This window comes from Cottoperca gobio, chromosome 20, assembly GCF_900634415.1.
Source record: "Cottoperca gobio chromosome 20, fCotGob3.1, whole genome shotgun sequence".
Lineage (NCBI taxonomy): Eukaryota > Metazoa > Chordata > Actinopteri > Perciformes > Bovichtidae > Cottoperca > Cottoperca gobio.
Window position 1 is genome coordinate 6,907,412 of NC_041374.1, and position 11,281 is coordinate 6,918,692.

Here is an 11,281-nt window from a genome sequence, read left to right on the forward strand (position 1 = left end):
CACTGGATCGGTTCGCAGCCGAGTGTGAAGCAGGTTGGGATGAGGATCAGCACCTCAAAATCTGAGGCCATGGCTCTCAGCAGGAAACCGGTGGATTGCCTACTCCGGGTAGGGAATGAGCCCTTACCCCAAGTGAAGGAGTTCAAGTACCTCGGGGTCTTGTTCGCGAGTGAGGGGACAATGGAGCGAGAGATTGGCCGGAGAATCGGAGCAGCGGGGGCATTCGCTTTACCGCACCGTTGTGACGAGAGCTGAGCCAGAAGGCAAAGCTCTCGATCTTCTGGTCGATCTTCGTTCCTACCCTCACCTATGGTCATGAAGGCTGGGTCATGACCGAAAGAACGAGAACAAGTGGTCCGAAATGGGTTTTCTCAGACGGGTGGCTGGCGTCTCCCTTAGAGATAGGGTGAGAAGCTCAGCCATCCGTGAGAGACTCGGAGTAGAGCCGCTGCTCCTTTACGTTGAAAGGAGGCAGTTGAGGTGGTTCGGGCATCTAGTAAGGATGCCACCTGGCCGCCTCCCTAGGGAGATGTTCCAGGCACGTCCAGCTGGGAAGAGACCCCGGGGAAGACCCAGGACTCGGTGGAGAGATTATATCTACTCACTGGCCTGGGAACACCTCGGGATCCCCTAGTTGGAGCTGGCGAATGTGGCCCGGAGAAGGGAAGATTGGGGTTCCTCACTGGAGCTGCTGCCCCCGCGACCCGACCCCGGATAAGCGGCAGACGATGGATAGATGGATGGATATCTTCATTTTTATTATTTTTAGTTAGGTTGAAAACAAATGAACTAACTAACTATGTTTGTTAATTAACATAGCTCTATGAATATATGAGAGTCACAAATCAGGGCTAATGTTTAGGTTACCTAAAGTAGCAGTTTCTACAATGGAGTTCAATAGCTGGAAATGTTGAACTTATCTATTGTATAAAATGGAAGTGAAACAGATTTCATTCACAATTTTGTGGGAAAAGTTCAAACTGAAACAAAAAAAACTGTTACAAAACTATGATATCTGCTGCAGATGTAAGTGCATCTGAGGAAGAGATTTGTGTCTAAATGTTTTTTTTCATCTGTCCTTCACTCAGGCCAACGAGGGGAAAGCAGCGAGTGCTCCGGAAACCATGAAGACTGAACCTGATGGCAAAGCCAAAGGTGATATGTTACAACTTTATTGGTGTGTGTGTGTGTATATATGTGTGTGTGTATATATATGTATATATATATATATATATATATATATATATATATATATATATATATATATATATATATATATATATATATATATATATATATATATATATATATATATATATATATATATATATATATATATATATATATATATATATATATATATATATATATATATATATATATATATATATATATATATATATATATATATATATATATATAGAGGGGTGGAGGGAGAGAGAATCTCAAGAGGTCTAAATCTGTTTTTTAATTATCTAGGCACTGTGAATATTTGGAAACATCGATTAATGGTGACTTTCTTTTTTTCAGTTCTTTATTTTTCTTGTCTGACTTTGTCTTATTGGCAGGGCGGGAGCTGTGTAAAGTCCTCTTTCCATATGAAGCACAAAATGAAGATGAGCTGTCCCTCAAAGAGGGGGAAATTATCAACATTATCACCAAGGTAAATCAGTTTGTGTGTGTAACTCGGTTTATGTGTAGGTTAGTTTAATTTGTTTGCGCAGGCGAGAAACATTTGCATCCAGGTACACATTACATACACGACACAGACCAAACACTTTGCTGTCTTTTGTCCAGGAGTGTGCTGATGCAGGCTGGTGGAAGGGGGAGATCGGGGGAAGGCAAGGTGTCTTCCCAGACAACTTTGTCAAGCTGCTAGAAGCGGAGAAAGAGGTAATTTTGGCACACGTGCAAAAGTTGACTGTTTACCGTGATATTAGACGCCTACAAAGTCTCAAACACATGATACATTCTTAAAGTTTTAGTAACGTTTCTGTGTGTGTTTCCAGAGACCAAAGAAACCGCCTCCTCCCAGTGCACCCTCAGCTAAACAAACCACAGGTACAGTATCATCTTATTTCTTTCCTCACTTTTTTATTTCTGAGAGAGAGACAATGACAGAGAAATACAAAAAACAAACCTGTAAAAACTCTGACCTGTAGATAGAAAGTCAGAGGTCAAGAAGGTTCCTCCTGAGCGACCTGAACATCTACCACAGAGGGACCAGGATCGAGGTACAGTCTAGACCACTTTGGTCCTGCTCAGCCCACCGTCAACCTGCAACTTTCTGCTCATCTGTTCAGCTGGCAATGGAGAGATCACTAACTAACGTGCTTAATATTACTAATCCAGCCTTTGATTTGCTGGATAGCTTTACAGCATAAAAAAAGAGATACAATTTCAGTGTGACACGAGATATGGGTGATGTTTTCCAGTTGTAAATGAAGCCTAACATGCATCAGGTTTCTATTGAAACAAGAGCAGAAGAAGAATCCCTTGCAGCGTGTTTGTGCTCGTTGCAAAGCAAAGGAACAAAGCTTTGATTGAAGAAACACTGTCAACATCATTCTTTGTGCAATGGGAAGCTTTGGGCAATGTGGTTTTGATCTGACAAACACCGGCACCAACTGGTTTGAAACACAAGCTTCCAGTTGTCTCATTTTACCGTATCAATAGCAAACAAATAAAAGGAGCGTGCCAAATATTTGACCCCAGATTGTCCGAAGTAGCTTGCTTTTTCAGAGTTTTAGTAAGCAGGGGTGGAATAAGTACTTAGATCAATACAGCAATGTAAAAGTCCTGCAGAAAATGACCAGAAAATGTACTTATAAATGATCATATGACATTATTAGATTGTTAATAATGATGCATCAATGCATACAGAGCCTTTTGCTGTTGAAGCTGGTTGAGGTAGAGCTAGTTTAAAAGGGGACATATAATGAAATGCTCACTTTTTCACATTTAGGTAGTTTAGTCCAATGGTACCTCAACAGGGTCACAGGAGAAAGGAACAAAAAAAAGTTATAATACTCAAATTTGTAGCAAGTGGAGAATCTGCCATTTGGGTGAGATTATTTTCCTTGATTCATTAGTGATGAAGACGTGTTACAGATTTGCTACAATGTGAGTTCATGGGGATGTGTCTATAATACTTTGTAAAAAAGGAAAGGAAAAAAAGAGCACAATCTCTGTAACGAATTGCAATTTCTTTCCTCATATACATCACTTCATAAACTCATAAACCAAAACCTACATAAAAATACTTCTGCCTCCGCTTTCACCTGATCTTCCTGATCCTCTTTGGTCCTTATCGCCCTCCAATAATATTTCTCTGCTTCTTGTTTTCTTTGTTTTTTAACTCTAATTCCAGACCTTTTTTTCTTTCTTCTAAAACCTTCTTTGGCTTTGCTTTAGCTCTTTTGGGTCAGATGTAGCTCCTTTACCTTCTTCTCTCCTTCCTTGCCCTCACCCTGTTTTGCATGTCTGTGTGTGAGTGAGTAGCACGTTCTCCCTTTACATGTGTGTATTTATGTTCAGTATGTTGTTTCATTTAGGTATTTTTCCCTTTGAACATCCATGGGTGTTTGTATGATTTTGTATGTGTGTGTGTGTGTGTGTGTGTGTGTGTGTGTGTGTGCGTGTGTGTGTGTGTGTGTGTGTGTGTGTAGGTGAAGAGGTGAAGCTTGGAGACATCCCCAAGCCTGTCCTCTCATCTATCCTTCCCAAGAAACCCCTTGCCCCAAAGACAAGCACCTCCTCTTCCTCCCAACCCCCGCGGCGTCCAGAGAGGCCGCCCACTCTAGCGTCAGTACACTCACACTCACGCACACACACTCGCACACACAGACACACACAGGCTCTTACGAAAGAAAGAAAATCACATATACTCCTGAGCGTATACAGCCTAATGTTGTCGTATGGTTTACCTGCTCAGGTGTGAAAGCCCTAAATCTGAGGGTGGGGCTTCGACACCAGATTCTGCCACTGACAGGTCACATGACACTGGTGAGTTTGACTGACAGGAGTATCGCCCAATCAGAGATCAAGATATGGTGCCTCAGTAACTGTCGGAGCGCTCTCTGTTTGTATCATGTGAAACTTTAGCTGCTGCTAATCAGGTGTGTTTGTGTTTGCGATGTGTGCAGATGTGGACCTCGACGCAGTGGTGGCATCAACAGAGAAGCTGATTCATCCGACAGCATCGCGGCCGAGGGTCTCAGACCGCCGGCCTCGCTCACAGATCATCACACCTGTGAGTGTGTTTGTAGTCAGCTTGTCATGAAGGACGTTCATACTAAAATACTGGATTTTTGAGTATGCTGTTGACGTACACTAATGTGTCACAATCAGTGGCGGAAGAAGTACTCACATCCTTCCCTTAGGTAAAAGTAGTAATACCACAGTGTAGAAATACTCTCTTCCTAGTGAAAGTCCTGTATTTAAAATGTTACTTCGTACAAAGATATTAGCATCAAAATGACCAAAAGTAAAAGTACTCATTATACAAAATGGCCCATTTCAGAATGTGTATTCAATTATTAGATTATAGTTATTGATGCATTCATGTGTTCATCACTTTATGTTAAAGCTGGTAAAGGTGGGGCTCCTTTCAATTACTTTTATAAACTGCTGGGTAGCTTGTGAATTTCCCCAAGGTGTCAATAAAGTTTTATCTTAACATATAATAATACATCATAATATGTATCATACTTAGTTACTTTCCGTCAGTGGTCACAATGCAATGGACATAGTACATGGAGGAGCTACTTAAAACTGCAAACCATCGAAACACATTTTTTCAATTATATAAATAATAAAGAAGTCATCTTCAAATTGTATTATTTATAATAACATAAAATATAAATAAGCAGAAAAGCCGAACCAACAAATGTGCTTGGATTTGTGCTTAATAAATTACTTAAATGATTAATTTTCAGCCCTGAAACAAATTGTCACTTGTGGTGAAACAGCTCCAAAAAAACAAAATCAATTCTGGTAAAAGTTTCATTGACAGTATCATTTTATTCATTGTTTAATTTTTAAGTGTATTCATTTCTTGTAATTCTAATCTCTAAAACCAGTTGAAATGAGAATACAGTATGAAGTGAATACTTTAAGTGTATGAAACTGGGACACAGCTTCAACTCTGTCTGGTGTCCATGCTAATGTCGTAGCATTCAGTATGAGTATTAAGCATTTGTGGATAACCGATTGTCCTGATTAATATGAAAGTTAGTTCAACAACAGGAAACAGTTTTATGTTCGTTTGAGCAATAATGGGAACTGGAGGGAGCTGTTTTTATGGATTATGACTGTTTTAATTCAACATGTTATATAGACTACTTCTGAAAGCCTCAGACTTTGCACTGAATAAATAAGACCATCGCTGTCTCTTGCAGGGTTCCCTGTCCAGTATCGATCTGGACTCCCCTGCAGTGGAGGACAGGAAGGAGAAGGACAGAGGGAAAGAGGAGGCGGAGTCTGTCCCCTCCAGACCTGTAGAGGTTTCCCTGAGGAAAGGAGTCCCCGCCATCTCTGTACGTGCACCTTTACCCTTCACTATATATTTGATCCAGCAGAGGGCACCACATTACAGATGTTCATGTTTCTGAGCCGCTTTCTTTTTTTGTTCCTCAAACACACTTTACACTATGTTTCCTGGCAAATGTATTATATTTCAGTTTAATGACTGATGCCAAATATTATTAATTATTGGATTTATAACTTTCTTGGAACCTCTTCAGATTCATAAAACCAAAGCAGAACTACCAGTTTATATTTTAGATGGGGAAAATATGATAATTTCTAAATTCTTAATATCACTGACATGTGTTTAAATTTGCCTTCAGGCACCTGACAGTAAAGCACCACTGCCCACCAGGCCCTCTGTCTTGAACCCGCCAAACGCAGTCCATCGCCCCATATCCCCGTCTTCCTCCTCGGGTCTGAGCCCCTCCCCCGAGCTCCGGCATTCACCTCTGACCCCCCCGACACTGGAGGAACTCAGGAGCCAGCTGAGAGACCTGAGGTCCTCCGTAGAACTGCTGAAGAGCCAGCACAGGTACATTATACAGCATATACCTACGGTTGTGTCTCTACTAGCTTACATGACTGGGTGTATCAGAATTATAATGCTGATGTGTTTGTGTGTACTGCAGGCAGGAAATGAAGCAATTGTCCATTGCGCTGGATGACGAGAAGAAGATTCGTGTTAGTTTACAGGTGAGATTCATGAAGATGTTTGTTAATGAAACAAACAAATGAAGCAGGTTCAGAAATCAATGGCAAAAAGTGAATACATGTAATCTCTATAGTAATATCTTACTATGTATTATTAATATGTATTTAATTTATATATTGGGTTTATATTAGTTTAATAAGTGTTTATTTGTTTAGTCTGTGAGGAGAAATGCTCCAGACGTGAACTAAAACGGCACTAAAAGTGATTTAGCAATCAAGAAATACTTTGCTACAAACTATAGTAATATATATACACACACACACACACACACACGCACACACAAACATGCGTTATCAATACGACTTTGTTCATTACAGTATATGTACTAGTTATTGATATACTAGAAAAGCCAAAAGTATTTGCTGACTGGATTAAAATTAAACTAGCATCACAACACAGTAAAGTCCTGACTAGTCTTAAAAAAACAATTACGGTAATTACACAATGTTACCTTGGGGACTGTAAAATTGAGAGATTTTGTAGACTAAATAATGAATGAATTTGTTAATTCATTGAAAAGATTATCAACGGATTTATTGAATATGAAAATGATTAATTCTAACGCATCCGGAGAGGATTTTGAGCAGCTGCTAAACTCTTCAACCGTACTGTCTTTGTTTAACAGATGGAAGTAGAGCACATAAAGAAGAGCCTGTCGAAATGAAGACTAAAGCATCATCTTATCACCACATCGGAGGCCAACATTTGAAAACATTCTCACTGTTGGCCGAGACACTTCAGCCAAAACAAAGTTTGTGCCAAATGATCATCACGATCAACATCAGCAAAAATACAGTATCATGGAATCAGCCACCTTCCCCCTTCTGACGCCGCCTTATCCTGCGTTTACTTCTTTATTCTTCTTTTGAAGAGGCTTTTCTTGTTAAGTTTACTGCTATCTTGTCGAAGCTTGCTGTGCCACTGGTACTGACTGGCTGTGTGTTGTCACGGTTACAGAATGATGACACAGAGGCTGCCGTGGCGATCTCGCTGATACTTTTTGTTTATAAGTGTGAAGGAAATTTGGAACTCGACCTTCGTAGCCTGGTTGGTTCAGACAACCTCTGTGCTGGTCTGTGTCCACTCAGCGGCCTTCACTTTGTGTGTGTGTGTGTGTGTGTGTGTGTGTGTGTGTGTGTGTGTGTGTGTGTGTGTGTGTCTTGTTTTCCATCCATGTGAGGACTGCTGTTTTAGACCTTCCGATTAGGGACATTTCTGTAAAGTGAGGTTGTTTTGGCCGGATCATAACTTCTTCAATGGGCAAGATTAAAGTTAGGATTTCAGTTGAACGAAGTCTACACTTCTTGTCGTTAGGGTTACAATGTTTGACACACATAGCTTGATGTTTCTATGGTACACTGCAGGCAGGGAATTTTCAAAGCATCAGCCATTAACAGCACTGGCATTTGAACATATTTTCCTGACCCTTCCCTTGTCAGTGTCTTAATTCTTTATTTTTGTAAATACCTGTTGGGAAGCTAAAATTATAAGCACATCATGATTCCTTCCCCCTATCAGTTTAATTAAGTATAATCAACATGACAAGTACAGAGTACTGTGGTTTTACGATAACACAAGTATGTATACTATAGGTGCTTTTTAAAGGAATAGTTTGACATTTTGGGAAATACGCTTATTTGCTTTATTACTGGGAGTTTAATGAGAAGATTAATGCCACGATTATGTCTGTACACTAAATATGAAGCTAAAGTCAATAGCTAAGTAGCTTAGCTTAGCATGAAGACTGGGGTGAACAGCTAGCTTGTCTCTGTAAAAAGGTAACGACCTCTGCCTACCAGCACCTTTAAAGCTCAGTAATTGCCAAGCTGTAAAAAAGACAATTTGTGGTTTTAACATGAAAACAAGACTTCAGAAAGTCACAAGAAATCTGTCTGTCTGTTACATAACCTTCCCTAAAACCACAAATTGTCACAATTACACTTTTTGTATGGATGAAACAAAAAGAGGTATAATATGTAAATGATTGTGCTTTACAAGTTCTGGTAGGCTGTAGGCTTGTGTTACCTTTTGACACATGCACAGCTGTTTCCTCCTGTTTCCATTCTTCATGCTAAGCTTAGCTAACCGTCTCCTGGCCGTAGCTTCATACTTCAAATACAGACAAGAGAGTGACATCAAACTTCTTCTCTAACTCTCAGCAAGAAAGCAAAAGAACATATTTCCCAAACTGTTCAAAACTGTGCTGTGATATGTGGCTGCAAATGCAAAGAAAAGCACATCTCACTGCATGAACACAACTATCTATGAAATATCAAGTCAAGATAGCCTTCTGGACCAAAACATATTATTTTACCTCTTTGTGATTTTGCACAACGACTCCAGAAACATTTAGAAACAGCTGTGCTGGCTGCGTCAACCACCCCCCCCCCCCCCCCCCCCCCCCTACCTCCCTACCCCAAAAAAATCAAAACCGAGATCCAAGTGCATCTGATGTTTCTGGTGCTCTTTTTGGCAGCAGATAAAGGGTAAAGACAGGGTTTTTAGGAATGTAGTCAGTAAAAGGACCTCACAGGTAAAAGATAAAAATGTGTGTGTGCATGTATGTGTGGCAGCATGTACGGCTGTTTGCCTCCCTTCCTTATATGTGCACAGAATCTATGGCAACCCGTCACTGTGGCCTTCCTGTTTTTCACTCCAAATTCTTCTTTTTCTCTCTCTTTCTTTCTGTCTTTCTTTCTTTCATATGACAACAAGAAAACTGCTACAACTGAGTCTACAAGTTGTTTTCTTGACTTGGTCCTTTCTCTCCAGGATAGTGATAAATATATATACTTTTATATTTCTGTGTAATAAAGATGCTATTATGTACTGTACGTGTGCACATTTTGTTTAAACACATTTTCTTTTAATTGTCTGCTGGTAAAATACATTAAGGAGCCTTTTGTTCCATTCCGTCGCACTTGGTTCTCCTTTATAGAAAACTGTTAGTTCAGCATATATTTGTTTGTGACAGGTGGAAATTGACTGAACAAAGAGAAGTGAAAGTCCTGATTCAGCCTTAACGGACACTGAACCCAACACAGAATGTCTGCAATTCATTTAGATGTAACTGCCATGTCAGTCAACTTCACTATTGCAGTATACAGTAGTTTTTAGATGTCTTATAGTTAATGAAAACATAGTTTTTGGGAAATTAATTGTAGAAAAACCTTAGCTAATAGTGAACATTAAAACAGTATGTGTTGCAGTAATGAACAAAAGTTGATCCAGGACTGAGAAAGAGGCAGTTAGACCATCAGTCGGAACACAGGTAAAGTCCGGGTAATTAGTATGCAATGCTTCCGGGTTGTGACCCAGGTCGTATCTAAATAGTCATGACCAGGGATAAACCTGTGTTTTGAATTGACAATAGAAGGGTTGAACACGGTTCACATAACCCTAGTCCAACCGCGGTCATTGGCGTGAAAGAGGTATTACTTACCACAGCCAGTGGACCATCAAGAAAATTCATACAGTTTGTACCGATACAGTTCGTCTCTTTACCGACCTCCTCTGTGTCCCTGTCATTCGGGGTGTTCACACGTTTGTGTTCCAGGACTGGACGCACTGTCCAATCACAACCAAGTTAGTTAGAACGAACAATTACATTTTTTTGTTATCACCATTCAAGTTAGCATAGGGCTAAAAGGTTATCGGGTCGAAGTCTGGTGCTCTGCCCATGTAGAGCATGGAGCATCCATTCCTCAGGATGGAATAGTACATTTTAGAGAGGCTGCACCTTCCCCATAATTGGGCTTGGTTTCAACGCCTTCACCGGACACACGCCCGGAGGTTCAGAGTGGAGAAATGTTCTTTTGTTTTTGAAACCTTATTATATACTTGCAGATTTTAGTTTCAGTGATTCAAATTTGGCTGGGTGGTTAATAACACATGTTTTATTGCTTTACGTGGACTTTAAGAAGACCTAACTAACTGAAAATTAATAACACATTTAGAGGGGTACTGCAAAGTTTGGGGACTCACAAGAGAGACAAAATTGAAGCAGCAGATGGCGGAATATCCAGACTTTTAGTCCCTCGTCCCATACTCTTACCATAATACAATTTCGTTGATTCCTTCAGCAGACTCTCCTTGTCTTTGAAAAGTCCACCGCATAATTTTATATTTTAACTGCTTAGCACAAAACAGCAGACAGACAGTGAGAAAACATAGCAGGTGAACATAGTAGAGCATTTAGCAGCTAAAGAGACACATATTTTCCTGAAGAGTTCCAAATGAATGATCATGTTGCTCTATTGGATGTGTAAACAAGCAATACTTTACATACTTACAAGTTCACCATATCAACTTAAAAGGTGATAATATGTATTATGTGTTCACAACCTGTTTCTGATGCCCCCAAGTGGCCAAACAAGTAGTTATTGCTGGTTTAAAGAGATGGTACAAACTAGGTCATAACAAATGTGAAGATCATATTAGCTATATGTGTTACAGAAGCCAACAGCTGAATATGCTGAAGCAAAAGTTGCAGTAGGCCTAATTTAGATTTACTGATGTCCAGGCAGCTAGAATTTTTGCTGATGGATACCCAATCTAATACATTTGCTGCATTTGCACTAGATCAGAGGTAGCCAACGGGCACTACGTGAGTAGCCCGCAGGGCATGTTCTAAAAATAGCACTAGTCGCCATGGAGCTCCATCTAAAATGTGTATTTAATTGTTTTTGCTGTTTTTTTTATGTATATGAACTCTGACCCTCCTCAAGCTAAATCTCCATTTCCCATTTCGCTGAGACAAGCTAGCCGGAGCAGCTACGGTGGGGCGCGAGGTGCGTTTTTTACGCTAAACATTGGCAGAAAAGCGAAAGAAAACAAACTATTTTCACAATGATTGGGAGGAAGAATAATTTTTTACAACAGTGAAAGAAAAGTGTGTCTGTCTCATTTGCGGGGCGACGGCAAAGCGGCACAATTGTGGAAACACTTCGGTACATGTCACAGAAGCTACCATGCTAACTAACTAACTAACTAACCAACTAACTAACTACCAGCTGCAGCACTGCGGGCAGAACAAGCTGT

The 11,281-nt window shown here is 40.2% G+C and overlaps 1 protein-coding gene across 2 annotated transcripts in view; it reads left to right on the forward strand.

The window, feature by feature from the left end:
* Positions 1-9,075, forward strand: part of sh3kbp1 (SH3-domain kinase binding protein 1) — a 31,466-nt gene extending 22,391 nt beyond the window's left edge. The window contains exons 8-19 of one of the 2 annotated variants that reach the window (XM_029457876.1): positions 1,089-1,155; positions 1,569-1,663; positions 1,798-1,893; positions 2,010-2,061; positions 2,163-2,234; positions 3,669-3,804; positions 3,935-4,005; positions 4,146-4,252; positions 5,400-5,537; positions 5,850-6,061; positions 6,159-6,222; positions 6,867-9,075. In XM_029457876.1, coding sequence (XP_029313736.1) covers positions 1,089-1,155; positions 1,569-1,663; positions 1,798-1,893; positions 2,010-2,061; positions 2,163-2,234; positions 3,669-3,804; positions 3,935-4,005; positions 4,146-4,252; positions 5,400-5,537; positions 5,850-6,061; positions 6,159-6,222; positions 6,867-6,905 — 1,149 coding nt within the window. In that variant the 3' untranslated portion in view covers positions 6,906-9,075. The remainder of the gene's footprint in view (positions 1-1,088; positions 1,156-1,568; positions 1,664-1,797; positions 1,894-2,009; positions 2,062-2,162; positions 2,235-3,668; positions 3,805-3,934; positions 4,006-4,145; positions 4,253-5,399; positions 5,538-5,849; positions 6,062-6,158; positions 6,223-6,866) is intronic. The other variant, XM_029457877.1, reaches the window with a different exon arrangement.
* The last annotated feature ends 2,206 nt before the right edge of the window (positions 9,076-11,281 follow it).